Source organism: Coniophora puteana, assembly GCF_000271625.1.
Source record: "Coniophora puteana RWD-64-598 SS2 unplaced genomic scaffold CONPUscaffold_7, whole genome shotgun sequence".
NCBI lineage: Eukaryota > Fungi > Basidiomycota > Agaricomycetes > Boletales > Coniophoraceae > Coniophora > Coniophora puteana.
The window spans coordinates 1071305-1098576 of record NW_006913059.1 but is presented as its reverse complement, the minus strand read 5'-3'; the positions used below and the strand labels follow the sequence as shown (position 1 = coordinate 1098576).

Genomic DNA, 27272 nt, shown 5'->3' with positions numbered 1-27272 from the left:
TGAGTTCTAGCGGGCTGAACCCAAAAAGCAAGGTGGTGGTTTGGGTGAAAAGACCCGGCGCGTAAACAGATGATATCACCTGTTACACAAGCTCCGGCCCACGAGCCGGCTCCGACTCCCGCCATATGTAGAGCGCACCTCTCCCTGGTCCTCACTCGCATCCACATCCCACAACCATGTCCATCGCCCACGGAATCAAACAGCTCGGCGTGCTCGGCGCCGGCCAGATGGGCGCCGGCATCGCCTTCGTCTCTGCCTTGCGCGCCAAGGTGCCCGTGCTCGTGCACGACAAGTCGCAGGAGCAGCTCTCGAAGGGCCTCGCCCTCATGGACAAGCTCCTCGCCAAGGACGTGCAAAAGGGGCGCCTGCAGCAGGCGGACGCGGACGAGGCGCGTGCGCGCGTGCGCGTCGTGGGCTCGCTCGAGGAGATGCGCGACGTCGACATGGTCGTCGAGGCCGTCTCGGAGAACCTCGACCTCAAGCGGACCATATTCAAGACGTTCGCGCAGACGCTCAAGCCCGAGGCGATTCTTGCGACGAATACGTCGTCGATCAGTATCACGAAGATCGCGGCTGCCACGATTCCGGAGGGGAAGGGTGCTGCGTCGGAGGAGGCGAAGGCGACGACTTCGCGGGTGGTTGGTGAGTCCCGCTAGGACGTTTTGGCTTAGGTCTAAGATTGCTTACTCTCTGGTCAGGGCTTCACTTCTTCAACCCCGTTCCAGTGATGGTAACATAGCTCAGATGCCGGCGTAGCGGTCCTCTAACGGCTGGCCTGTTCCACAGAAACTCGTCGAACTCATCTCCGCCATCCAAACGTCCAAAGACACCCTTGACCGCGCCCGTGCATTCGCCGAAGCGTGTGGAAAGGGTCAGTTGCGGCTCTATCCTCCTTCCTTTTTCCGTATTGACGTGTCAGGACACCAGAGGTGACGACTTCCCAGGACGTCCCAGGTTTCGTCTCGAATGCTCTCCTCATGCCCTTCCTGAACGAGGTACGTTCCCACAGCTTCTCCAACCTGTACTACGCTAACTTTAATCCCTCCAGGCAATCATGTGCCTGGAAAAGGTCTGCTTCCACTGTTTCGCGGTGAACCCGCCCGCTAACGCACATTCAGGGGGTTGCAACGCGTGATGACATCGACAAAACTTTCAAGCTAGGCATGGCCCACCCTATGGGCCCTCTTCAGCTCGGTGCGCTCCTCCCTCTTCTCCTCTTCTCGTTTCTTCTCCGTCCATCTCACTGAATCTCCAACCCCGTCTTGCAGCCGACTTGTAAGTCCTTACCCAAACTCCCCAAACCGGAAATCACATGCTAACGACCTCCGAAAGCATCGGACTCGACACCTGCCTCTCAATCCAGCAGACGCTCTACCACGGTACGGGTGACTCCAAGTACCGTCCCTCTGTCCTGCTCGAGCGCATGGTCGACGCGCAGTGGCTCGGGAAGAAGAGCGGACGCGGGTTCTACGAGTATAACGACAACTAGAATATCGGCGTGGTGCTTGCCAGTGCGTCGCAGGACGCGGTGCAGTGCGTGTATACTTGTTAAAATGAATAGGCCCCAAGACATGCATATTTCAGCCACTTATTATCCGATGTGATGTATGAAACATGCACAGACCGCCGCGAAGGGCGTGAACGCTACGGAAGATATAGCACGATGGACGTCGAAAGTGCGAAGTGGGTCATGTTTTCAACACGCGTATGTACATTGCCGGATGCCAGTGGTGTATACTCCTTCTTTCACATCTCTGAGTAATCATCCCAGATGATCCAATACCCTCGCGATCACGGTGGGCAGCGCAGGATGGATGCCATTCCACCTACCTGCGTCTGTTGCATGTGGATGCCATCGACTAAGCCTATCTGACATCCGCGCCCTGCCCATCTGTCTCCGTCTGCTCGTTTTCGCCTCCTCACCATCACCTCGCTGTCACCTCATTCGAACCTCATAATCCATCGAACCTGCACTTGAACTCACCCATATTATCGCGCGAATGTCCACTCGCATGTCTCCTCTCCCTCGCATCTACCTCTCAGATTACATGCTTTATACTCTTAGGCTCCGAAGTCAACAGGAACCCGCTCGCAACCTCACGAATTATGTGGAGCACGCCGTATTTCGCAAACGCCACGTCTGACGCTGAGCCCCGACACAAAATATACAAAGTCCAAGACATGTAGACATATCTCCAGAGGTGCCGCGCGAGTGCGTACATGCGCAATAGGGCGCGCATCTAGAAGATCGCGGAGTAGGGTGAGGATGCCGCGGAGAAAAAGGTGTGTGATTTGAGATGTATGCGGACCCTGTTCATTTAATATATCGATCGAGTAATGGGCTTCCGATTGCACAGGCTCCGGCATCATGCATTACCAAGTGCAGTTGCTAAGTGCGTCACTGAAGAATTCTGATTTTATTTTCAGAGTCCAGATCGTATGCCACCCTTTGCCTGGCGTCGAGGGCGAGGCCTGGCGAGGCTGGGGTGTTTGTGCAGGACCAAGCGTGACTAACTTTGGAGTTATATGATTGGCTGAGGCTGTTCCTGTCGAGCAACCAGGTTTTCCTATACCTCCGCCAGTTTCAGTGCCGCGTCTATGCCGATTCTATCAACTTCCACTCTTGTCAGTGGACATTCTCGTCTGGCTTGCAGGGGACAACGTAGGTACGGCAACTTTGGGTATGGAGCCCGAACGCGAAGGCCTGAACCGAGGCGTATTATTGGGGTTAGCCGCTCGCTTAGCCCAGGTGCTTCGCAACTATGCGCTTTCCACTCTTGCTGTTGTGTTGCACTTGACGCAAAGACGTCTCGAAATACCCTGATTTGCTGAGACGTACGTCGTGATCACTAGTTTCGATCGCCTGATAGCCCACTTCTGCTATTCAGCCGTATGCGCCCAGGCCCAAAGGCGCTTATGTAAGTACCTCTGCTCTTCAGGCGACCACCGTGCCTGTATACTTGCGATAGCCATCGGGCAGTGCAAGATCCACCTCTAGTATCGGCTTCATATCTCCTTCAAGATATACTTCATACATGAATTTCAAGTACCACCCCAGTGCGCTACAGACGCTGCGAACGATGCAGATGCGTGTCTTCACAGCTTAGAATGACCATATGTATTAATTCAGAATCATGTCCAACTCTTCGGCCGTGCGGCTCCTTAGGCCTTAAGCTTGCTTGCTACATGCTGCTGTCTTGGTGCACCTGTCTGCATTGGGACTCCTGTTGTGTCTTCGCTAACCTCGAGGTCTGTCAATGTTTGAACTTGAACTCTCTAAACTAAAAAAAATATCCTACTATTTACTTACAGTTTTAGTTTGTGGCCCATACATAGTCGCAAGCTATACGAGACCAATTCCGAGCTTCAGAGAAATCTTGCACACTTCCGTGCCAATGTCGAGAAGCACAAAAGCATTTTTGGATGGCCTCTCGTCTAAAGGCCCTTTTACCTGGGTATGCCACACAGTCCTCGCCTGTTGTCACTCCGAGAGTGCTATGTGACGGCAGCCGCGGCACTTGTGGCCCGTACGCCCTGCACCCTTTACGCACACCTGCGCCAAATCGCGATCCTGGTCAGTTACGTGATTAATTGGGAGATCCTTACTTGGCTTTATGGACGTTCTGCCGAGTAATGTACCTTATAGCACTCACCAATAATAGTGAACCATGAGCCGCCATGAATTGCGTCCTAGGTGCCTTTCGAAAAACGATCTTATCAACGGTGCGGATGCGCGGTGCAGAAATTGTGACGCGTCAAAATACTCCCTGCGGTCAGATAGATGCATGTTCATGAAATGCGTCCAGGGACTCGGAGGCAAACCAGCGGCAAACCGGAAAGAATGGGTCGGTCGATTTCGCGAGCGAGAATACCACAGACAGGCGAGGCGACGAATGTCCTAGATTTATATGCTATCGAAACGAGACGTCTGTGTCAACTCAACTCCGTATGCGGATGCAAAATAATTTACGGAAGAGATGATGCAAGCCATGAGCATATGCAGCACTCAGGCCGCTTCCGTAAAATTGAGCCGTGGGCCACGCCCCTGCGGGATCGAGACCAATAAAAAAATGCGGGCAAGTCGGCTAACGTATTAAAAGGATCGACCGCTTCCTGGTTAGGCCTTTTGTTCTCACAATGACTTCGAAGCAGGACCCTCGTGGTCAGAAGGGGTCGGAGGTTGGGACGACTGGATTACAATCTTCCGACCCCAGACCGCCATTGGCCGACAGGGAAATGATGGTCTAGCTTTTCACCATACAGCATTTTCATGACTTGATTTCGCCCTCATCCTGGCGTAATATCCAAGACTTCCAAGCGCTTTTTTGATGTACCGGTGTATACGAGGCAGATATGGATTCCAAGGAGGGGGGATACCAGGGAACACGTATGAAAGCGTCAAAACTTCATATTTCTTATAACAGGGTGTTCGAACAAATGGGCGATTGCTAAGTCGATTCAGCACTAGGTGCCTTAACAGCTTCTATTTCCGCTTGATAGGATGCTCGAGTAACCGTACCGAAGGCCTCGACATCTACAATAGTCCACTGGAAATGATGAGCATCACATTAGAGCCTTAACGCTTCAGCGCGGAGACGTGAATTTGGGTGCCGGATACATTAGCTAACATCTAGTGTGGGTTTCAAGGAGACAGCGACGTCCGAAAAGCATTGCATCTCAGATGACTTAGCAGCTAGCAGCGTCACCAGCCACCATTCATACAGCCCCTTGGAGTCCATGAGAGAGAAGTGACGTGCCAGTTCGGTAGAATCGCGGTAAATACCACTATCTGATTGACGGGGATGCAGGCTTGAAGTCGTCAATGTTGAGTTTGCGTTTGCTGTGGAGTACTGTAACTCAAATGAGCCATACAGTTGTCCTCGTGTTGATGTTCTCTCAGGGCAGTGTTCGGGTGGCGGAAGCGTGCCCCGTGCTTTTCTGACACGAACTAAATTTGTCCCATATGCATCCCGGACATAGTGCCGTGTGTGTGTTTTTGGGTTCAAAAAAGTGACAAAAACATCAACGATTTCAGAGCATGTAGCTTCCGTCTCGCGGTAGTTTCGAGTTCTGCGTTTGAGAGTAGACTAGTGCCAGTGTACGCATGAAGAGCTACTACAAACAACCTTTTTTGGTTTCTGTACTTATTGAATATTTCTTGTTCATCCGTTGTTCCTGTCACATCTCATAGATCTCATATGTCATATCCCATCGTTTCTCGGCTCGGGGGATGCCTGTTGGAAATTCCTAGTGGCGTCGCCTACTTTGGCTACTGGTTGCCTTTCTGGAAGCGGCAGTAGATCCCGATTCTGCGCAGACGAAAGAAAGCGTGGTTTACTGCAGCCCTGTCCCGATGCTACTCCAACGTCCATGACACCGTGCCCTGGGCTAGAAGCCTCAGTATGCTCTGCAGACCTGGGTTGCTTACAGCAGATTAATGCCCTCCGGCTGCCGTGCCCTTTGGATGACTTAAACGTCCACTCTGGCTCAACGGCTCGTTTTCACGTCTCCTTCCCTACCCACGGACTCAGCATCACTGGCCTAGTATGCCTGACCCTCCAGAGCACGATGATATCGATGCACAGCAGGCCAATTCTTACTCAACGGTATGTAATAGTATCCCGTTACCATCAACTATTGTTAACTCTCAGATAGGTGTACACTTACGGGCACACTCAGCTGACACCACCGTCGGCTGGATCTCACCATCAAGGACATTCACGGCCCTATGAAACATTACAGCATCCAATACCAACACCTCAGATCGACCGGGAATTATATTCGGAGTCGTCCCTGCGCTCAACTTTTGGCGTAGAGCGACATGGACTCCCAGCGTCAATATATATGAGTGAAGCACTCTCATTACACCCAAACCAGCCCGTACTTCCCTTCGATAGGATAGATGCTAACAACGAGTTAGTGCCCGAGGTTTTACAGCCGAGCATTGCAGAACCTTCTCGGAATCCCGACGCCCCGTCCCATCCTGCTCAATCGATGATGCACTCACAGATTCGGCGGCAACCTATCCAGGGGCAGCAGCTACCGCCATTGATGACCGCGCACCACTACAATCCCGCATATTCTGTGCAAGATAATCCTGAGCCGTCTTTCCACGCGATGCTCTCCCCGGATCATCTGATATCGACACAGCAGGGTGCCTACCCTGACGCCGTGGCAGTGGTGGGTCATGAGTCCAAGGGCCTTGACCGGCAAGGAGCATGGTGGCGGAGCACCCAGCCGTCTGCGCTGACAACTGACGCGTATGCACCTGCGCAGCTCCCGCAATCTGTCCCTCAGTCAGGCCTCGAATCGATGCCATATTGGCCTGCTTCTGCTGCGAGTGCACCAGCGTGGACAGGTGTACCGTTCGCTGAGGATCGTACGTTTCCGCTGGAAGACCCCAAGCAGATACCTTATAGGCTTAGCGATGCTGGTTGGTCGGAGGACGAAGATGAGGAGGATGAAGGCACAGGTATTCCTGTAAGTGCAACGTCTAACGTTCCTACTGCGCATGCGCAGAAGGAAACAGATCTGTCAGCGGAGTCGAAGGGCAACAAGGGCAAGGGAAAGGGGAAAAGAAGAGAGAGGGAGAGGAAGCATAAATGCCCGACCTGCGACAAGGCGTTTGTCCGCCCGAGCAGTCTTGGGCTGCATATGAACACTCACACAGGTTCGAAACGTAAGTCGTCCGTCGCCATTTTACCCGCGGCCTAGCCTATTCTCTCCCCTTTAATTTCCGGCTACGATTTCTCTTGATTGCAACTAACATATGCCCATAGCCTTCGGATGCATGGTGCCGGGCTGCAACAAGCGTTTTACCATCCAGTCCAACGCAACCCGGCACCTCCAATCGCATGGCATGACACCACACAGCAGGTCTCGCAGCTCACGCTTTGCCGTTAGCTTCGATGCACCGGTCGTATCACACAACGTGCACTCAGCTGTGCCCCAGCCCTCGAGCTACGAGTGGCTGCAGCCGCAGGGCTCAACCTCGGGATTAGCACCAAGTGCGTCCGCTCCGCCAAGTTTGGAGCCGCCGAGGCCGTCGTGGGCGCCAGCGAGCGATGTAGCAGGCCCATCACGGCTTCCGCGTCGCCACACCGACGGGCCCCCCACCGAACGGGAGCGCGCAGAGATGCACTTGGGGACGAGGCAGCAGCGCCAGGCTCCCACTAGGCGTAGTGGACAAGGAGCGGGAGGGCATAGCTTGTGGCGGCGCAAAGGACAGGACATGTCTAGCGACGAAGATGATGACCAAGGGGAGAGCGACGAAGAGGAGTGATTCAAGGGGGATACAGTAGGGGGGTGGGTAAAACACGAAACACTCACCCTGAGTCGACGAGTTCGGTGACATGACTATCCAGAGATGAGGGCTATGAGAGCTGTGCGAGCCGCCAGCTGAAGCTTGGCTAACGCATTCTTGCAAGCGGATTTAGCTAGTTATTTTTTATGCCGTGATTTGCTACGCTTGGATAGATTCCGAGTTTTGCATCATGCATATAAACTCAATATAAACCTGTCGTAAATAATTGAAATATTCGAGCGATTGTTTTCGGGAACCCAGGACAAACGCGTAGGTGTCGTTGTAGTCATCATCGACCGTCGAGTTTCTACATCATTACGGGCCTACGGTTGATTGTTTCATTTGCGATATTTCGCCTTACCATTCTGTTGGTTCCTCACATTGTATTCCTTCGGTTATGTCCGTTATCCTTAAGGAATCGGATTGCGGTTCAGGATTGCGGAGTCGTCCATGTGCATGATGATGCAGATGATGTGCCCGAATTCACCGGTACCCAAACATGTCTGAGCGTCCTTTTCCCACGCTTAGAATTTCCTCCCTTCATTCCTTCGTCACCAGCAGGCCACGTTCTCAACAAAATTGGGCTGAACATCGTTGTTTCTTCACTCCAGCCACATCCTTGTCGTGTTTTATATCGCGCGTGCCGTGTGTGTGGCGGTGGCAACAGTACACGCTATGCACGCAAGACGTCGATCGTTCTCGGTGCCAAATATGCATTCTAAGAAATTTAGATTCAATTGGCATTGTATTGGTGGATCACAGAGCCATAGCAGTGAATGCATGGGGCGAGGGCGGTCCACCACGGCGGTAACGAATAAGTATGTTCAGCCAGCCACAGCTCCCCGGTCGATCACACTAAATTGAGCATTAGCTGTCTCAGGGCGCTGCGCCGGACGTGGCCATCTGGACAGCAAGCCACGCTCGAGTGAGAACACGCCGAACTTATATCTGCCATCCAAACTCTCAAAGACACCCTTGACCGCGCCCGTGCCTTCGCTGAAGCTTGTGGAAAGGGTCACTTGCGGCTTCATCCTCACCCGCTTTTCCGTATTGACATGTCAGGACACCAGAGGTGACTATTTCCAGGACGTACCAGGTTTCGTCTCGAATGCGCTCCTCATGTCCTTCCTGAACGAGGTACGTTCTCACTAGTACATCTCTCTCCAACCCGTACTAGGCCAACCTGATTCGCTCCAGGCAATCATGTGCCTGGAAAAGGTCTGCTTCCCCCGATTCGCGGTGAATCCACTTCTCGTTTCCTCCCCGTCTACCTCATCCTTTCCCTTGTAATAAGTGCACCACTCCAACTCCCCGAATCGGAAATCACATGCTAACGACCTCCGAAAGCATCGGACTCGATACCTGCCGCAGACGCTCTACCACGGCACGGGCGACTCCAAGTGCCGTCCCTCCGTCCTGCTCGAGCGCATGGTCGACGCGCAGGGGCTCGGGAAGAAGAGCGGGCGCGGGTTCTACGAGTATAACGACAACTAGGGTATCGGCGTTGTCTTGTGTCGCAGCTCGAGGATGCCATGCTACGTGTGTACTTATTAAAACGAATAGGCCCAGAAACATGCATATTTCAACGACCTGTTCTTCGATGTTGTGTATGGAATGTAGATGAGCAGACCATCGCGAGGGTGCGTGAACGCTATAGTATGGGAGCACAGCGGACGTAGAGTGCGAAGTGCGTCATGTTGTCAAAATGGGTAGGTACATGCAGGATGCCTGTGGCGTATAGAGGTATACTGTACTGTAAGTATGTTCGGTGGAGTGGTACTGTATTGGTATCACATGCAGGTGAGATGAGGATGCTACAAGAGAAGAGAGCGTGGTGTCCCGTCCTGCGGACATGATGTGAGTCCCGGTGAATAATTTACGTGTCCAAGTGAAGCCCTGTTTGCGAGGTTCAGTGAGAGATCATGCGAGAATAAATATCTGAAGCAGGATTCCAGCCGGAGGGTCAGGTAGTGTGTTTGATGGATATGCTCGTGCGAAGCCAGCTCGGCGGGGCTGCTGCCGAGAGAGCAGCATTCTGTCCGACGCCGTAGATGTAGGGCATCGGCAGCTGGCTGGAGGGTCAAGCGGGCCTCGGACGCGAGTTGAATACAGCTAAAACCGAAGAGATGCATCACTGAGCACACCGCAATTCAGCGAGAACGCCATGCTCTCACACTCACCTCTCGGCGGGTACTGTGGCGCGGGCTCCAATCCCGGCGGATAGCTCACGTCCCGCTCATCGTGGTCCTCCTCGCCACTGGCAGATTCGAATTCCCGCTCGACCTCGACCTCGACCTCGACCTCGACCCCGAACCCGGTGCCGACGCGCTCGCTGAAGTCATCCACCTGGATCGTCGGAACTGAAACGCAATATACCCCGCATAAGCACCGCGACCAGCAGCTGATTACTCCGAGCCAGAGATGCTGTGTGGCCTACCTCCGGGCAACGGTCTCGGGCCAGCCGCGTCGGCACGATTGTGACTGTGGTCGCTGGCATTGGCGACAGCAGCGGCAGCAAAAGCAGCACTACCGCTCTTCGAATCTCGCAAACAAGGTACGTACGAAGCCGGATACTGCTCGTAAGGCGGGAGCGACGCTGTCGACTCGGGGCGCGCGGAGTCGGACGGCGGCGGTGCATCCTGGCCGTCCTGGTCCCGGGGCCGGGGACGACGGAGGGCGCGCACGGCTGCAGGGACGTTCACGGGCGAGAAGAGCTGCGCATTGGAGGGCGTGCGTCCGACGCCAGCGCCGGCGCCTGCGCTGCTAGTAGTAGCTGGGTCGTAGGCGGAGTGGAAGGAGGACGATGTGCTGAGCACGGAGGACGGGCGTTCTTTGGTGTGCGGACGGCGCAGCGCGCGGGAGCGGCGGAAGGCCTTGTAGCAGCAGAGGGCGAGCGTGAGGACGATGATTACTGGGACTGTCGGTTCGGTTTGTTTGGTTAGAAGCGCAAAGGGCGGTGAGGGAAGGGGAGGGGAGGATGTGTACCTATTATGATGACAATTTTCACCGCGGTGCTTGTTCCCGATTGGCTGTTAAGGTAGGAGACGGCTGCTGTAGGTGCGGGGCTCAGCGAGCTATCGGTGGGCGCCATGCTTCGCGACGAAAAGAGTGGATGTGGAAAATGAAGGGAACGGACACGGACACGGACACGGAAACAAAAAAGCTGGAGGGGGACCTGAGCGGAAACAGCGAGCGGATAAGCCCCTGTTGTCCCTCTGTGTTTAGCCCCGGAAGGCCAATGTAGCACATGATAGAAGTCCGGGAGCACGAGGAGAGTGCGGTAACCAAGCAAAGAGCTGTAGCGGAAGGGTCATCGCGATGCTTGACTGTATAATTGGAAGAGGAGGCGTGCGGTTGTGGAAGAGAGGGGTCCATAAGTCAGGTAGTGGCCTAGCCATTAGGTTTCTAAGTGGTCATGCGGGATGTTATCGAGCAGCACAGCACTTACTACATAGCCGGAGTTGGGACGTGATATCTGTCTGGCGAGGCCTCTCATGACGTGGACTGCAGATCCGGAATTACATCCTAGTCGTTTACTTCCGAAAAGTAGCTTTTCGTGTAGGTGACGGTCGGTGCTGCCTTGTGCTGCCCCCGTGTCCCCAGTAACATTGGCTGAAGATAGCTTCAAGCTTCAAATCGGTCGCGAGGGCTTCAGTTGAATCAATTCAGAGAGCAATTATATTGAGGAAGTGCATCTGAAGGTGTCCTTGAGACCGTTGGCGCTTGTCACTGGTCAGTACGGTACAGCGGGCGCCACACGGGAGGGGGGACCAATAGCGGGCGCTAAAAGGCGGGCTGCAGGACCGAGGGGCCGTGAAGGTTTGGATATTTGAATGCCGGGCGGACGGAGACCTCGGGGGGAAGCAGTTTTCGCTGAGTCAGCGACTCCTATGGTCGTGTGCCGCGGGTGCTGTTGTCTCCTTGATGCTTCCCCTGTTCACCCCAGTCCACCTCCACCCAACATGTCTCACCACACTTTCTGAAATCTGAACGCTGCCCCTTGTCCTTGTCTGAACCACCTTTTAACCCAATGCAAGCGCAGCTTATGTGGTGAGTTCCTGAATGAATCTTATGAAAGACGTAGGGTTGACTTCTTGCCGAAAACAGCGTTTAGGCTACCCGAACAGTAATCCCTTTATCGAAACATACCTAGCTCCTCGAGCTCTCTTTCTCCTCTCTAAATCTTCTATATAATCGTGCTTTTCTGCTTCCTCGCCTTCCAACTTCAACCTTTCAACTTCTTTTCAGTCAATCGTACGTTACCCGAGACCGTTCATGTCAAACGTAAACGCCACCATGCCGGACACCACCACCGACACCGGGGCAGGCGGGTACTCCCACTACTACACCTCCGTCGAGGTCGAGCAGGTCTTCGTCGACGCACCGGACACGCTCTCCTTCATGAACATCCTCCGCCCCATGTGTCCCGACGTTAAGCCGGGCAGAGGCCCGCACGGGCCAGCCACGCGCAAGATCGTCCCTCTCCCCGCACGCGCCAGGTCCTCGCAGTCCCAAAGCCCCGCTCCAACCCTCACCGCTGGAAGAACGCGAGAGCGAGAGCGTGTAGAGCAGGACGCGAGAGAGGGAGAGCCGGATGACAGCATGCGCATCGACGACCCGCGCACGGAGGAGTACGACTGCTCGTGCGAGTCGCCCGTCACGCCCGGGCTCGTCAACGACGAAGACGACGATTCAGACTGCGACTCCGTCTGCTTTGTGTACTCCGACTCTGACGAGGACGTCTCGGCCTTCAGCGGCAGCAGCAGCGCCAACAACCTTCGCCGTAGACAGCGGGCCAACAGCCGTGCCAGCGGGCCTGTCAATCCGGATCCTCGCCCAGCTGCTGCGGAGAGCGACAGCACCGTCCACCTCTTCCAGAGCATCACCGCGACCCCCGGGCCCGGCTCGTGGAGCTTCGAGGTACGCTTATCTCTACAACCTTTGAGCGTGTTATCTGACAAGTCACCCACCAGGAACTCCGCCACGAGTGCTACGCCCAGAGCCGTGTCGCGACCGGCGCAGGCCCGGCGGCGATCACACCCGGTGCGCCCGCGTGGATGGTCATCCCGCCCGCGTTCGCCCCTCGCGCCGTCGGTGTCCGCGACGCGTCGTGCCTCAACCGAGACGCGGGTGCCTAATCCAACCTAATCTGGCTGCATCCTTCCTTCCTTTCTTCCGTTAACCCCGTCTTCCAGTGCCACCCTTTTTCACGTTTTCGCTGTCACCCCTTTGTACACTTACCGCATCGCACTACACACCACGCGCACCAGGGATTGGCTGAGCATATGGCTGCCCGAGTCATGTATATGTACGAGTAGAATAAACGTCAGCCCATGCATTAAGTCAATTTCCTATGCAGATGCGTCGCGATGCGTCATGTACAAAGTTATAATATTGTATGTATAAAAATGCGATTTTCCCCACTTTTGTTCGCGGTGGCTGGCTGCCCCTCACTCTCCGCGCATAATAAGTTAGTGTCCTCCCGAACCTCTAAACCATCCCTTCTCCCAAAATCTAGATGCAACGCGCCCAGCGCCATCCTCAGCCCATCAAGCCCCGCTCACGCCATCTCCTCCACCGCACTCCCATACCCGGCCTTATCGTTCGCCCCGCGCTCATAGTGCCGCCGGCCCTCGTGCAGCGCGAAGCTCGTGAGCGCGAGGAGCGCGAGCGTGGTCAGGTCCCGCGCGCCGAGCGCCTCAGTCTGGAACACGGCCTGCATGAACGGCACGTACACGAGCGCGAGCTGCGTCACGAGCGAGACGGACACGGTCGTCACGAGCATCTTGTTCTGCGTGAGCCCGCAGCCGAGGCCGCGGTTCTGCACGGCGGAGACGAGGTCGAGGAAGACGAAGCATGTGAATGTCTGTGGCAAAGATGGATTGATGAATTCAGTATAGGTGCTTGTGGTGAGTGAGGAACGCGGGCGCACCATGGTCTGCTCGCGCCGCGAGACGAGGTCGTCACCGAGCGCGACGGTGTACACGAACAGCGTGCCGAGCACGATCGTCGTCGCGGAGAACAGCACGCGGTACAGAAGCCGCTGCGTGATGATCGGCTCGTTCTTCTTCCGCGGCGGGCGGCGCATCACTGCTGGGTCCACCGGGTCGACGCCGAGCGACTGGCTCGGGGGGCCTGCGAGGTCGACGCGGCGGGGGCAGCAGCGGGGGCAGCAGGGGTCAAGATGAGTGCGTGCTCGTGTGAAAGGAGGAGGGAGGGGGAGATGACATACCGTCCATGAGGATGTTGATGAACAGGATCTGCATCGCGTTCAGCGGGTTGCTGTACCCGAACAGCGTGCTGAGCGAGATGAGCACGAGCGCGGCCGCGGCGGTGCTCAGCTGGAAGGAGAGGAAGTTCTGGATGTTGTGGAATATCGATTTGCCTGGGGCACATCACAAGCATCAGCGGCCGCGCCGAAGGGGGACGGAAGGAAACGCACCCTCCTCGACGGCAGGCAGGATCGTGCTGAAGTTGTCGTCCACGAGAATAACGTCCGCCGCCTCCTTCGCCACGTCCGTCCCGCTCTTGCCCATCGACACGCCAATGTCCGCCATCTTGAGCGCGGGCGCGTCGTTCACTACCGCCAACACGTCGCCAGGTCAGTCCCTATCCCATTTGAAGATGATGATAATCGCGACTGCAACGCACCTCCATCGCCAGTCATCGCGACAATCGCCCCGCGCCGCTGGAACGCCTCCACAATCGCCATCTTATGCCTCGGCGTCGTCCGCGCAAACACGCTGACCCCGCCCACGCGCTCGACAAGCTGCGCCTGCGTCATCCCGTCGATCTCCTTGCCCGTCAGACACGCCGGATTGCCCCCGCCCGCCCGCCCACCCTGGCTCCCGAACCCCTGGCCCTGTCCGTGTCCGTGTCCGTGTCCGTGCGCATGATACGACGCGCCCACGCGCAACCCAAGCTTCTGCGCAATCGCCAGCGCAGTATGCTCCGCGTCCCCCGTGATCATCACCACCTGCACCCCGCCGCTCTGCAACAGCCCAATCGCATCCGCAACACCGCGCCGCGGCGGATCGAGCATCGCCTGGAACCCCACAAACACGAGACTGCTCTTCTCCGCGTCTTCCTCGTTCCCGGCGCCGGGCGCAGAATCCGGACCCGCGCTCTCGACGCTCCCGTATCCGTACGCCAGCCCGATAATCCGCAGCCCGCGCGACGCCGTAGCGGTCGCCTCGCCCACGATGCGCGCGGCGGTCGCGCTGTCGAGCGCGGGCGTGGCCCCGTCCGCGACGTAGTACGCCGTGCACCGCGCGAGAACGGCGTCGAGCGCGCCCTTCAAGTAATACATCTCGCGCGGCGCGCCGCTGTACAGCGCCGCGGAGTACGAGTGGATGCCCGAGACGGCCATGTATTTCTGCTCCGAGTTGAACGGGCGCTCCGAGAGGCGGGTGAACGTCTGCGTGTGCGCGTGGGGTTAGCGTGGCGCTGGGGTGGAGGAGAGAGGGACGGAACGCACCTGGCGCGGATCGGGCATGTTAAAGTGCGAGAGGACGTTGACGAGCGCGACGTCCGTGCTCTGACCCACGAAAGCGCCATGTTCGTTCTTGACCGCCGACGCGTTGTTGCACAGCGCGCCGACCTCGAGCGCCTTGCGCACCGCGGGCGTGAGCTGCTTCTCCGACGGCACTGGCGTGTTCGCCGTGTCCAGGTGCACCGTGTCGTCCACGACGTAGATCTCCGTGACCGTCTGCTCGTTCTTCGTCAGCGTGCCTACCAGCCAGTAATCAGCACTCCTCTTGAGAAAAGGACTCTCAGAACAAGAGTCAGGCGAAAGAACACCCACCCGTCTTATCCGAGCAAATAACCGACACCGACCCCAGCGCCTCGACCGAATGCAGCTTCTTCACGATCGCCTTGCGCTTCGACATCCGCAGCACGCCGAGCGCGAGCGTCACCGTCGTCACAATCGGCAGACCCTCCGGGATCGCCGCAACGGCGAGCGAGACGCCGATGGTGAACATGTCGAGCCACGGACGCTGCTGCCACACGCCAACGACGCAGATGAGGCCGATGATTCCGAACGAGAGGATCGAGAGCTTCTTCGCGAGCTCGTCCATGCTCAGCTGCAGTGGTGTGCGCTTTTCCTCGACCTACGCAGGCCGTTTAAGGTTACGATGTAGTGAGAGATGCGGCAGAGGGGAACGTACGTCCTGCATCATCGTGAAGATGACCCCGAACTCGGTTTGCGTGCCCGTCGCAATAACAACCCCAACGCCTCGTCCTACACACACAGCCATCAGCACACCTTATCACTCTCCCATCGCATAAACCTAACTCACCATTCCTCACAAGTGTACCCATATACGCCACACAGCTCCTTTCAGCAAGCGCAACAGGCTGCTGCCCGCTGCCCCCGCCCCCACCGGCATTGCCAGGCGACCGCGATCCATCATCATAATCGAATTCGCACGTCGCAGGGTCCTTGCGCCGCGCGCGCGTCTCGCCCGTGAGACTGCTCTCGTCGATCTCGAGGTCGACCGCGGACGCGAGACGCACGTCGGCGGGCACACGGTCGCCCGTCGTGAGCGTGACGACGTCGCCGGGGACGAGCTCGTTCGCGAGCACGTGCAGCGAGCGGCCGTCGCTGCCAGCGCCAACGCAAACGCACGGACGGGTAAGCTGATATGCTACGCGGACGGAGAGGTGAGGGGGAAGGAGCGCACCGGATGACGTGGCAGTGGTGCGGGACGAGCTTGTTGAGCGCCTCGAGGGACTTTTCGGAGCGCTGTTCTTGGATGAAGCCGACTGACAAAGGAAATAAGGGAGATTAGGACATTGAGATTTGATCATGTCGACAGGCAAAAATACATGGGAAGCCACGCGATGGCGGACCACACCACATGGGTTTAGGGTGAAGTGCGGGGTGCTGCTTGCGGAGTCTCACTCCGAGGAAGACGGAGCATCCACTATCCTCCAAGAAACCGACATTGACAAAGATGACTGACCAGTAAGAACAATCAAGACTGCAACAGTAATGCTGACAGCGTCATCGACGTTGCCCATGACAGCGCTGAGAGCCGCACTACCGCATAAGAGCAGAATCAGCGGGCTTTCGTATATCGTTTTTGCAAACTTGAGGAGAACAGGTTCAGGGGCGGATACGCTGAACTCGTTGTAGCCATGGACGTCCTGCAGCGCACGGACTGACGATGACGAGAGGCCGTTGGTTAGAGATGTTTGGAAGTGTGCGAGGGTGTCCTATGTATTTGTGAGTACCATGGCAGTTATCGGATTAGACAATAAAAATAAAAGGACGATGATGGAGAATTAGGCTTTTTGCTAGCGCAAAGAAGACAGTCGAGACCCCGGGCCCCGGTGCGGAGGAGCGGGAGAAGCGTGCTCGGGGGAGGGGCTATTTTTGGAGAAGAGGGACCGAGGGAGCGGGTCGATGGGATCAGGAGCTTTTGAGATTTCTAGAAAGCTGCCACCTGCGACGTTCTACGTAGAAAGCCAAGACATCGCAACCCGCCCTAAGACCCAGAGCCGCACGCCCTGCACACGCCCAGACACAGCGAGCAAAACACGACAGACAAAAGGACACGATGGACAGGGAAAGGAGAATATCAACGCGGGGAAACTCACCTCGACGCTGCAGTGCGCATATCGAGCAGACGCCGTGTCCCGCCTCTCCTTGTCCCCGTCTGCCCCCCTCGTCGGGCTCCGACTCCGACTCCGCACCGGCGCATACCGCATCTCCACGTCCTCCTCGTGCACCCCGCCCGCCCCCGTAATCGTGTGCACCGCCTTGTGCCACAGCGCCTCCGCCCCCTCCGTCGCATCCCTCGCCAGCTCAGAGAGGGGTATGTTCCCGTTCACGATGTTCCCCGGCAGTTGGCTCAGCGACCCGAGCGATCCCTGCGAGTGCCCGTGTCCGTGGCGGGTCGAAAAGTCGTGCGTGTGCCGCCGCAGCTGTGTGCTGTATGCAAAGTGCTCTTCTACGCCTGGTGGTGGCTGCGGTGTGCCCTCGCGCGACGGTATCTGCCCGAAGTAGGACGACGCGGGAGGGGACGCTGGACGGGACGGTGCATAGTGGGCCTGCATGGGGATCCGGTGCGCAGACGTGGTGGAGGAGGTGACGTCGAGGTTGTTGTTGCTATTAGGCGTGCTGCGGGACTCGGAGATAGAAGGGAAGCCCTGGTTTGGGAGGAGGGAAGCACGCTTGTAGGATGGGAGAGGGCCAAAGTGGGAGGAGTTGTTTGAGGAGGAGGAGACCGTACGCCGAGACTTGGACATCCTGTCCCTGTCTTGTCACCGTATCGAACGAATCCCAGCCGTCGTCTCGAGTGCGTGACAAGTGATTGATGCGGTGCGCTGCGTTTCTGGAAGATCACGTCTCCGCTCTTAGACTCCGGGTCCGGGTGGGTGAGAGCACGAAGAGGGAATGTGGAACGGCTAGACTTTGCTTCAATAATAATTACTTCATAATAAAGCGCTAAATCAGTCCCTGGAAAGGACACGTCTTGTTTGCGCACAGCCACCGAACCAAACACCTCGCCCCCTTTCGTCATCCACCTTCACCTATAATCATGCCAGATTCAACTAGAGGCGAGTCCTCCAGAAGGCGCAGTAGATCGCGCGAGGCCCGCAGAGACGACTACAGGGCGCGCGACAAGGACAGAGACCACCACAAGCGTCGCTCACGCTCTCGTTCGCGCGAGGCCTCCCCACGCAGCAGCGCACGGAGACGCTCGCGCTCGCGGAGCCCTAGAGGACGGCCGCACTCTCATTCTCGGCGCCGGTCGCACTCTCGTGAGCGGTCGAGGGAGCGGCACCGGCATCACCGCCGTAAACGCTCTCGGTCTACGTCTTCGTCGAGCTCTTCGTCGAGCGAGGACGGGTCTGAGCGCAGGAAACGGAGGAAGGAGAAGAAGAAGGAGCGCAAAGAGAAAAAGAGGGAGAAGAAAGACAAGAAAGTGCGTTCGTCGATCTACCATATCGCCTCGCGCTCATCGTGTAACGCACCCGTCCTCTATAGAAAAAGAAAAAGAGCGCAGCCGCGAGCTCGCACTGGGGCAAGTACGGCGTTATCAGCGAGTCCGAGTGCGTCTTTCGAATCGGCCGTCCTTCGTGGATAGTGTGACTGACATTTATATGCGTGTAGCTTCTACAACAAATCGCACGAGTTCCGCACCTGGCTCCTCGAGGAGCGCAAGGTCAACCCCGAGACGATCTCGAAAGACCAGGAGCGCAAGGACTTTGCCGTCTTCGTCGAGGACTTCAATACCGGTGCGTCTTTCCTCCTTTCTCCTTCCTTTTCCTTCGCCTTTCCTTTCCTTCTCATGGCCCATTCCAACCCCCAAACAATTTAACGCGCCTCCTACTCTTACACATACACACATACACATACACATACTCACACGCATACTCACACCCCCACCAGCCACCCTCCCCCACGAAAAATACTACAACATGGACGCCTACGAAACGCGCATGGCCTCCCTCCGCGCGGGCGAGACCCTCCCGCCCGCGGACGACGGGTACGACCCCGCCGCGGACCTGCGCGCGCACGGCGCGGCGCACAGGCGCGCGGCGGTCGAGCACGAGAGCTACCTGAGCAAGGAGCAGCTGCTGGAGCTCAGGCGCGTGCAGCACGAGCGCGTGCAGGCGGCGAAGATGAAAAGGATGGGGATGGAGGTGGGGCAGAGTATGGGTGTTCGGATGGATGGGACGAAGTTTGATGAGGTGTAGGGTGTGTTTTTGTGTTTTGTTGGTTTTGCTTTTTGTTTTGAATTGCATGGAGTTGTGAGTCGCGGGGTTCGTGGTGAGGCAGGCCGGAAGATTGGATCTGCTCAGTTCAGAAGTTCATCGTCTCGAGACTCGAGTCACTTAAAGAGGAGCAAAACCACTGATCCGCGATACGCGCTGAGGATCCCGAAGACGTGCATAACTTCGCATCCTACCCATTCCGAGTCCGGGTCCAACCTGTCCACCGAGAACGGCGGGAGGACGTCCGACACGTGTCATACGTGTCGTCGACGCGTCTCCTTCGCCTTATCACGAGTTTATAAAAGGGCGCGTACGCGGGTTCGTCTAAAGGTAATCTAAAGGCTCATCTACTAGTATCTGTCGCGTTTCGCTAGCGCCATCCCACGCGATATGTTCTCCGACGAGCTGAAGGCGCTGCGCAAGCGTGGCGTTCGACACGTGCGTGCTCCGTCACGATTTTATCAGCTATACATCTACACTAGATGTATAACACTGACTTCGGGGAATTTGTGCTGTAGATCCTCCTCCAGGCGCTGGCCTTCGCGTCCGCCATCACCTCCGTTCTAGTGATATACACGGGCCTGCGCGTCGTGCTCAACACGAAGGAGCCTATCGTCGTCGTTCTCACGTGGGTCGAGCCCTTTCCTCCTCATCGATATGTGGGGTTTACTACTAGGGTTTTACTTCAAGGGGGTCGATGGAACCCGCGTTCCACCGCGGCGACGTGCTCTTCCTGACGAACCCGGACGGCCTGCGGTATAGCACCGGCGACATTGTCGTGTATAGTATTCCTGGGTTTGACATTCCGATCGTGCATCGGGTGATCGAGACGCACGATCTCCCGCAAAGTGCTCTAAGGTGCGCACATAACAGTCTCCGTGCACGTGTGGCAAAACAGGCGCATGCGCTGAGTTGACTCATATACTAACAAATATTCTGATCCTTGATACCGAACTTTGCAGCGATCCCCGGGCGTCAACAACTCCTGTGGACTCGCAGCTCCTGCTGACCAAAGGCGACGATAATTCCGCAGACGATGTTGCGCTTTATGACGGGCTCGAGTGGTTGGAGCGCAAACATATTGTGGGCAAGGTCAGAGGGTGAGTTGTTGCGTTTGGGTTCACCGTCATCGCATGTTATGCCACTAGCGAGCTGGGGATTGAATCTTTTTCTAGATTTTTGCCGTACGTTGGATATGTCACCGTTGCCTTGGTGAGCATGTTCTGTCCTCGAAGCCTCGCTGCGTGTTATATTCGGGGCTGAGTTTTGATATGTTTGCAGAACAATTTTCCTCAGCTCAAGTATGCGTTGCTGGGCGTTCTCGGTCTTGTGGCACTCGTTCGACGAGAGTAGACTGGTTACGTGAAGCGATGTATGATGATATCCAAGGAGGACACCGCCCTGACGCAATGGCTGGTCTAGTACTAGTTTATTACGAGTCAAGGTGTCTCTGGGCCTATAAAGACTAAAGCTGTGTATGGGACAGAGACTTTTTTACCATGTTTCAGACGGATTGCAAGAGCGACATGATATAACATGGCTCATTCGACTGTTATAAGTACTCGGAAATATCAAACTCCTTCACCTCTTCCTCTCCACATTTCTCTTCCAGCTCTCCTGCCAAATGAAGCCTGCGCATTCCCGCCTTTCTCAGATTGCGAGAAGTGGGCTCCTCCACATCCGCAATCCTCGTTCGTATCTGAGTGTCCCGTTCTGCTAGCCATACTACTTCAAGGATGCCCACGCTTGGAATGACCGCATTTTCCTGCCGCCGGAGACCCACGAGGTGCATGGCGAGGAAAAACATGATCAAAGAAGCGGTCAATGCAAAGTAGAGCTAGTACAGTGAACGGTTAGCACAAATAAACGGTTAGCATTATACGACGAGACATTCGATAACGACAAACCGGAGTGGTATTGATCTAATGAGCAGCCAAGTAGAGGTGTTAGGTTTCTCAGCATTGTGGAAATTATACAAGGTAACGAACGTTGAGTCTCGAGACCTGGGCGATCGTTGTGACTTCCGCCACGCCTGGCAGTCCTTGGTCCTCTGGAGGTTCATATGGGGGCCCCTTGGGCGAGGGTTCACTTAATCCGGATTCTTCAATCGTGCTAGAGCTTGCTAGATAGTAATGTAGTGTTTGAGATACCTTCCAGTATTTCCATCAATCATTTACCGCACGCACCTGTCCACATGATTACCGCCGCAACTCTCGCCAGTGCATTTTCGAACTTTGCTAAAGCGAGGGAGACATCTGCACTGTTTGAAGCCGAGTTTGTAGGAGAACGTTCTACACCGGTCCCGAGTTGGCGATTCAACCAACTGGAACAAAACTTGTCAACATTGGCGAGGAAGAACTAGACATGACAAGCATACTAATCAGCAACAGACAGCGTGTAGTTTTGGCCCTGTCTGTCTAAGAGAGTGGCATTTTCCAATGGCCCATTACCCAAGGCCGTGGAAAGCTGGCAGTGTTGAATTAAAGTCTATGACCAACAAGTACAGAGGAAAGGGTTGCTTACCATATGATGCCCGGGTGATGACATGTCTCGTGTCTGGAGCTCGGTGAAATTCTCGCCTGATAAACCATCCCAAGTCCTATGCTCGTCATTGTTAGCTTTAGGCAGACAGCTACGTGGCTCATTTGTCTGCAAGTCGACGTTGATAGAACCTGGAGTAGCTGTCATCCTGCACCCCGCAAAGAACGCGAGCATGGTAGTGTTGGTTGCGTACCCGCTTCGAGAAATATCGGAGGAGATTGCTTCAGGGTACGTCCAGCCAATAGGTATACCATACATATTGCTGAGGGATACCGAGGAAGTAAGTGGGGTAGTGAGCATGTATATAACATCAATCTGAGCGGTTGTTTAGTCGGAGAAAGTCAGGGGTAACGTCTCAGAAGCGAGGCGAGCGAACGAACTCGGGAGTCATTGATCAGTCCCGTCATCTGTGGGCTGAACGCCACTTGGTCTACCCCTGTACTCACAGGGAGAACAATCAATTCACCTGCTCCGCGAGATCCGAGAACTATAAAGACTCACATGGAATGACCAATGAGTCTGAAGCGACAACACCATTCCAAACCAGTTTACCTGACGAGTTTTGAGCACTCAAAGATACGTTGGTCTTCGGCAAAAGTCCACATTTGAACCCAATGGTTGTCGAGTTTACCGATATGATCCCGACCGCGTAGTCTTGCTTCAACGCCGTATCATAAAATGTCGTCCCATTGAGACCCTGCGTCGCCTGAGGTTCGCCCGTGAGATTCCCAAGACCATACGGATACGCCAGAAATCTCTCCCATTCCGGGTCTATTACCTCGCCGATTACCATAGATGGGGTCCTAAACTGCATCGGGATCTCATAGGTCGCATTGGAGATTGCATATCGAAATGGCACCATCACCATGATGCTGCTGCTGACTACGTGGAGGACGAACCCGCATATGAGATAGGCGATGATCAAAAGAGTGGAAAGCAGCGCCGCAGGCATACGGATGTTATTCCGGAGACCAATGAGAGCGCTGCCAAGTCCCGACCACGCAGTGCATGAATCTGCGAGTGCAGTGAGGGTTTGACGGCATTGAACCGCACGGATGAGGCCAAGGCGTTGAGTAAGCGTGATGAGGACTGTCACATAGAGCTAAGGGTGGAAGATTATTTGAGTTGACCGATACCCATCCAGGATGATCAAAGGAGACTGACGGTGTAAAATGCCTGAAGGGATACACTAAGTGCAGTCGGAAGCCTCGAGTTGTAGTTTACGACAGTGACTATCCAGCTGTGCTCTAGCTCGTATCTGTTGATGAGGAGAAGGACAATGTGTAGAATGCACAGCAGGAGATGAAGGAGTAAACAAATCCAACGCAGGTTTGCGAGACCAGGCCTGCTTATGCTCGTGTTTACCCCTGTTGAAGGAGTTGAAGAGTCGTCATCGCCAGTTCGGTGTTGTCTGAAGAGGCTCCCTGAATGTATGGTTAACTTTTCTCATAAACCGACAGAGTACCCAAATAACGCGACCGAAAGCACAGGACTTACCATGAACACCTCCCTGCGAGGAAGCGAGTCGACTCTCCGCTCTCTGGCACCATTTTGTGTATTTGTTATAGCTTTGGCTCAGCGAACTGAGACTTGATGCGTCGAGCCATTTGTCGTCTTTCAAGAGTGGATCGAAGGTGCTGTCGGATAGGAGAGATTGGGAGGGCATCTCAAGGAATTCAAGGACCGTGGAGTCTGTACATACCCTCGCTTGCTTGAAACCTTTAAGTGATATGCAGTAGAAAGCGATGATACTGGAGATCACTGGCATATGGATACGGTCTTGATGATGATGGAACCTTGATTCGGCTGGCAGTCGAAGAAGTTCAAGGTTCCCTGGCTGTCTTTAACCCGTGACCGGTCATGGTCAGCGCTGACCCCGAGTCAGATATCGGTGCACTCCATCCATGTCAGATATGGTACCTTGCACTAGAAACGAGAGCCCGAAGAGCTGTTTGGATGTCCAGATTTCGAAGACAAGGAGAGCGATACAGTGCAAAGCTAGCGATCATACATGAGGCAGCATGCATCATTTGCAAAGATCAAGCAAAGATTGCGCCCTGGATACTATAATCGAAATGAGTGTCAGAAACGATCAGAGCTTACGGCGACAAGTAAGATATCCGACACCTGTTTGAGAAGAAACACCTGAACCGAAACGGATGCCGTTTCAGTGATCATCGAGTGTAGCTGCAGGCAGAGTCATCGCCGAGTAGTGTTCGTCGAAGACAAGGCAAGTTCAAGGTTGGATAAAAAAGCGATGAGAATTAATGCATGCGTCGGCCCGGTGACTCTGAAGGCCGACGCGTACTGGTCGGCGTGATGACGACACCGGCAACCGCTACACCCGCGTTCTGAAAGCTGACCACTACTTGAATTCGGCAGCAGCGCACCAATTTCTTCTCCTCCTCGCCTCTTTCCCCACTTAAAGAACCAAAGCGTGCAGTAATTGCCTATGTCCAGAGTTGACGTCCTCGTCCTTGGAGCCACTGGCTTCACCGGCCGCCTCATCACTCAGCACCTCGCTACTCACCCACAGGCCAACGCATTCACACTTGCGGTTGCAGGTCGCTCCCAGAAGAAGCTCGACGCGCTCGTTGCCGAGTGCAAGCTGCAAGGCCGCGCACAGGCGACGGTCGTTGACGTCACGAACCCGGAGGACGTTGAGACAGCAGTGAAGAACGCAAGAGTCGTGATCAACACCGTCGGGCCTTACTGGAGATGGGGGACACCAGTTGTCAGGTACGCTCCTCACACCCTCTCTTACGGCCCTCCCCATTGTAACGCCACGCTGACATTGTACACTAGCGCCTGCGTCAAGCACGGCACGCACTACGTCGACCTCACTGGCGAGCCCCAATGGGTACGGCGCATCATCGACGCGTACGACTTCGGCGCGACCAAGACGCACGCAGCCATCGTGCCGTGCTGCGGCCTCGACTCCATCCCCTCTGACCTCCTCGTGCACCTCGCGGCACGCACGCTGCGCGAGTTTGCAGGCCCGCAGGCTAGGCTCGGGCGCTCCGTCGGCGCGTGGAGAATCTCGGGAGGTGCCTTTTCCGGGGGAACGATTGCCAGTCTGCTGGCGTGCATAGAGGAGACGCCAAGAGAGGAGATGAGGAACGCGGTGAAGGATTACTCGCTTAGTCCCGGTGCGTTCCCGTTGCTGCATCACTTCCTTTCGGATCCTCCGTCAATGTCATTGAACTAATCATCCTGCCTTTCAGTCCGAGGTGCACAGAAACACGTCCCCCGGATGCTTTATAGCCTTCCCTTGACCTCCCCAGGCCTATCCGGCCCGTACTACTTTATGGCCGTCGTCAACCGGCAAATCGTCCTTCGCAGTTGGGGCCTCCGCGAGCTTTTCGCGAAGCAGGCGCGCTCATCCTCGAGGGTCCTGGCCCAGCGCGACCAGGCAGAAGCTACGCCTTATGGACCAGATTTCACCTACGAAGAATTCATAGCTCTGCCAAGCACAACGGCGAGCGTGATCCTGAGTGCTGTCATGGCGGTCGGCGCGTTCTTGTTGACTAACTTTGCGGCGGTGCGTGCATTCATAGTGGGCTGATGGTGAGGTCAGCGACTGACGAATACACGCATTGTGTCTGCAGGCGCGGTGGCTCTTCCGTCTCTTCACACCGAAGCCGGGAGAAGGACCATCTGACGAGTCAGTACACATTCTCATCACTACACATGTGAACGGAAAGCTGACAGAATGCACATATAGGCAAATGCAAAATGGCAAGCTTAAGGTGATCAACGTGACAACTTCCGCGCCAGACCCGTCCAAGGGCGGACGCACCGTAAGCGTACGCAGCACTCTCACCGCTAAGGGCGACCCGGGATACCTCGTCTCCTCTGGTGCGTTCGCTATTCATGCCTTGCTCACCCCGCGAATTCTGGTGTGACTTACGTCCCTCCAGTTTTCATCGCAGAGTGCGCCCTGGCCCTCGCTCTAGACCACGATGCGCTGCCCGCGCGCGCAAGGGAGGGCGGCGTGCTCACGCCCTCGACCGCTTTTGGAGATGTTCTCATCGAGAGGCTGAAGCGCTTCGACGATAGGTTCAAGATCGAGAGTGAGATTATACTGGACGATAAGCAGTGAGCTGGTGGATGATGGATTGGAGATGGAATTATATAGTGGTCAGACGGTAATGGGGCTTAAAGTGAGTACCACGTCAGGGATGTCGAGTCATTGAGATGCTAATGCAAAAGTAGGCATACTGCGCCCTTGGTTCATTATTTTATCTGCGCATTCTTTGTACCATACCTCTAAGTTATCGATCCCGATTGCGCTTACCCAGTCTCCTCTCCAAAACATAAAGTAAACCATAAGCTGATTCCGGCCCGTCCAAACCAGTGTCTGACCAATACTGACGGGTGATGTTTGAAACATTTATATGTTTTTACATATTCCAAGGGGTTTCGAATATACTGCATGCACACGTGGATTGGTTAGCAGCGCACCAGCACTCGGAGAGACAGGACACAGTCCGACATACAGCTGATGTTGTAGACATCGGGTGCCTTGTTAGAAGATGGCAGGATAAATGACTTTTGGCACATGTTTTCAACTTAGACTTCGTATTTCTGACATTATCCCAACATTACCCCAGAGGGGAAGCCACAACCTCCTGCCCAGCTTGGGCCGAAAAAAAAACATGTACAAAGGTCTAAACACGTTCCTTCCGTTGGCTGCGGCATGAGTTTTAGAACGTTTCGCCTGGAACGGGGTGGATGGACCAAGAATAGGGGCACTGGCTTAAACAGTGCTTTGTCGGAAATATCCCGCGCGCGATCGCACGCATTATTACGCATTCCCATGGGCTAGGCGTTGGCAACGCGTTATAATGGGGGGCGGGATCACTTCAATGGTCCTTGTATCATTATAATGCAATTCAAACGGCACGTTCCGCGTCCTGACGACCGCCTATTGTCGGACCGCATAATTACGCTAAGTAGCATCGGCCGAACGATCTAGACACATTGCCATGTGTGGTAATGCGCCCCAACGCTTAAGGACCATTCCATTGCATTATAACGCACCTGAGAACATCTGAACGCAGTGGTTAGAACCTGCCTCATTAAAATGCACTCATAGTGGTATTGTGGATTGTTCTCACTCTTCACTTGCGCAGTACGACTGATGGTGAATAACAAAGCCATATATTCAAATAACTAATACTGGAGATATAGAAACTAAATATAGGAGCGACTCGTGCCTACCGGACCATGACGAGAGGGAACCAAGAGGGTGGGGCGAGGACGAAGGGAGGGAGCCAGGAGGAGGGCGGGGCTAGGGCGAGAGAGGGAGCTAGGAGGAGGGCGGGGCGAGGGCGAAGGGAGGGAGCCAGGAGGAGGGCGGGGCTAGGGCGAGAGAGGGAGCCAGGAGGAGAGGGCGAAGGAGGGGACCAGGAGGAGAGGGCGAAGGAGGGGACCAGGAGGAGAGGGCGAAGGAGGGGACCAGGAGGAGGGTGGGGAGAGGGCGAGGGAATGCGATGGAGCGCGACAGCGAGCGTGGATGGTTGAAGTTGGGAGTCAAGACGCGAGTAGGCGGACATTAAAATTGCGGTTATATAACTGACGTGATCGGACTTTGAATCCTAGTGAAGGTCGCTTATTAGTATTGGATTCACTATATGTTCAGGCTATAGAGAGTAGTAGTATATCAACCATAGGACTAACAAGGCGATATATAGATAAG

The 27272-nt window shown here is 55.4% G+C and overlaps 11 protein-coding genes across 11 annotated transcripts; 7 read left to right on the top strand and 4 right to left on the bottom strand.

Annotated features, from left to right (window-relative positions):
- Window positions 1–176: 176 nt before the first annotated feature.
- Window positions 177–1489, top strand: CONPUDRAFT_73597 (uncharacterized protein; the record flags this gene model as incomplete). The annotated part of the gene is made up of 8 exons (XM_007770919.1): window positions 177–642; window positions 699–730; window positions 757–871; window positions 928–995; window positions 1049–1069; window positions 1119–1194; window positions 1269–1275; window positions 1333–1489. 8 exons carry the CDS (start codon window positions 177–179, stop codon window positions 1487–1489), a joined length of 942 nt encoding a protein of 313 aa, XP_007769109.1.
- Window positions 1490–5546: 4057 nt separating this feature from the next.
- On the top strand, window positions 5547–7282 carry CONPUDRAFT_154513 (uncharacterized protein; the record flags this gene model as incomplete). Its single annotated transcript, XM_007771235.1, has 4 exons — window positions 5547–5606; window positions 5656–6480; window positions 6520–6679; window positions 6780–7282. The coding sequence occupies 4 exons, from the start codon at window positions 5547–5549 to the stop codon at window positions 7280–7282; spliced, it is 1548 nt and encodes a 515-aa protein (XP_007769425.1).
- A 1140-nt stretch (window positions 7283–8422) lies between these two features.
- On the top strand, window positions 8423–8797 carry CONPUDRAFT_154512 (uncharacterized protein; the record flags this gene model as incomplete). The annotated part of the gene is made up of 2 exons (XM_007771234.1): window positions 8423–8440; window positions 8651–8797. 2 exons carry the CDS (start codon window positions 8423–8425, stop codon window positions 8795–8797), a joined length of 165 nt encoding a protein of 54 aa, XP_007769424.1.
- Window positions 8798–8999: 202 nt separating this feature from the next.
- CONPUDRAFT_165991 (uncharacterized protein) lies at window positions 9000–10394 on the bottom strand (the record flags this gene model as incomplete). Its single annotated transcript, XM_007771233.1, has 4 exons — window positions 9000–9415; window positions 9484–9663; window positions 9741–10220; window positions 10289–10394. 4 exons carry the CDS (start codon window positions 10392–10394, stop codon window positions 9384–9386), a joined length of 798 nt encoding a protein of 265 aa, XP_007769423.1. The 3' UTR covers window positions 9000–9383.
- Window positions 10395–11599: 1205 nt separating this feature from the next.
- On the top strand, window positions 11600–12441 carry CONPUDRAFT_73594 (uncharacterized protein; the record flags this gene model as incomplete). Its single annotated transcript, XM_007770918.1, has 2 exons — window positions 11600–12223; window positions 12277–12441. 2 exons carry the CDS (start codon window positions 11600–11602, stop codon window positions 12439–12441), a joined length of 789 nt encoding a protein of 262 aa, XP_007769108.1.
- A 422-nt stretch (window positions 12442–12863) lies between these two features.
- Window positions 12864–17365, bottom strand: CONPUDRAFT_57666 (calcium-transporting P; the record flags this gene model as incomplete). Its single annotated transcript, XM_007770872.1, has 15 exons — window positions 12864–13169; window positions 13236–13438; window positions 13536–13688; window positions 13746–13883; window positions 13955–14148; window positions 14203–14386; window positions 14423–14720; window positions 14781–15034; window positions 15108–15414; window positions 15472–15545; window positions 15604–15908; window positions 15988–16069; window positions 16270–16522; window positions 16907–17105; window positions 17169–17365. 15 exons carry the CDS (start codon window positions 17363–17365, stop codon window positions 12864–12866), a joined length of 3147 nt encoding a protein of 1048 aa, XP_007769062.1.
- A 485-nt stretch (window positions 17366–17850) lies between these two features.
- Window positions 17851–19012, top strand: CONPUDRAFT_137666 (uncharacterized protein; the record flags this gene model as incomplete). Its single annotated transcript, XM_007771232.1, has 4 exons — window positions 17851–18237; window positions 18300–18364; window positions 18426–18550; window positions 18705–19012. 4 exons carry the CDS (start codon window positions 17851–17853, stop codon window positions 19010–19012), a joined length of 885 nt encoding a protein of 294 aa, XP_007769422.1.
- A 162-nt stretch (window positions 19013–19174) lies between these two features.
- CONPUDRAFT_165987 (uncharacterized protein) lies at window positions 19175–20383 on the top strand (the record flags this gene model as incomplete). Its single annotated transcript, XM_007771231.1, has 6 exons — window positions 19175–19468; window positions 19549–19658; window positions 19721–19888; window positions 19993–20130; window positions 20206–20242; window positions 20312–20383. Exons 1-6 carry the CDS (start codon window positions 19421–19423, stop codon window positions 20381–20383), a joined length of 573 nt encoding a protein of 190 aa, XP_007769421.1. The 5' UTR covers window positions 19175–19420.
- A 199-nt stretch (window positions 20384–20582) lies between these two features.
- On the bottom strand, window positions 20583–23237 carry CONPUDRAFT_73591 (uncharacterized protein; the record flags this gene model as incomplete). Its single annotated transcript, XM_007770917.1, has 10 exons — window positions 20583–20867; window positions 20938–20952; window positions 21019–21152; window positions 21217–21353; window positions 21408–21496; window positions 21554–21886; window positions 22018–22037; window positions 22073–22673; window positions 22736–22938; window positions 23069–23237. 10 exons carry the CDS (start codon window positions 23235–23237, stop codon window positions 20583–20585), a joined length of 1986 nt encoding a protein of 661 aa, XP_007769107.1.
- A 725-nt stretch (window positions 23238–23962) lies between these two features.
- On the top strand, window positions 23963–25856 carry CONPUDRAFT_144547 (NAD(P)-binding protein). Its single transcript, XM_007771230.1, has 7 exons — window positions 23963–24310; window positions 24377–24720; window positions 24796–25112; window positions 25180–25235; window positions 25296–25429; window positions 25492–25734; window positions 25787–25856. Exons 1-6 carry the CDS (start codon window positions 24024–24026, stop codon window positions 25671–25673), a joined length of 1320 nt encoding a protein of 439 aa, XP_007769420.1. The 5' UTR covers window positions 23963–24023; the 3' UTR covers window positions 25674–25734; window positions 25787–25856.
- A 934-nt stretch (window positions 25857–26790) lies between these two features.
- CONPUDRAFT_154504 (uncharacterized protein) lies at window positions 26791–27129 on the bottom strand (the record flags this gene model as incomplete). Its single annotated transcript, XM_007771229.1, has 1 exon — window positions 26791–27129. The coding sequence occupies one exon, from the start codon at window positions 27127–27129 to the stop codon at window positions 26791–26793; it is 339 nt and encodes a 112-aa protein (XP_007769419.1).
- Window positions 27130–27272: the final 143 nt, after the last annotated feature.

Coding starts and splice junctions, on each gene's coding strand:
- CONPUDRAFT_144547 (XM_007771230.1), top strand. CDS start 24,024: ATGTCCAGAGTTGACGTCCTCGTCCTTGGAGCCACTGGCTTCACCGGC. Junction 24,311..24,376: donor TGGGGGACACCAGTTGTCAG/GTACGCTCCTCA, acceptor ATTGTACACTAG/CGCCTGCGTCAAGCACGGCA. Junction 24,721..24,795: donor GGATTACTCGCTTAGTCCCG/GTGCGTTCCCGT, acceptor CCTGCCTTTCAG/TCCGAGGTGCACAGAAACAC.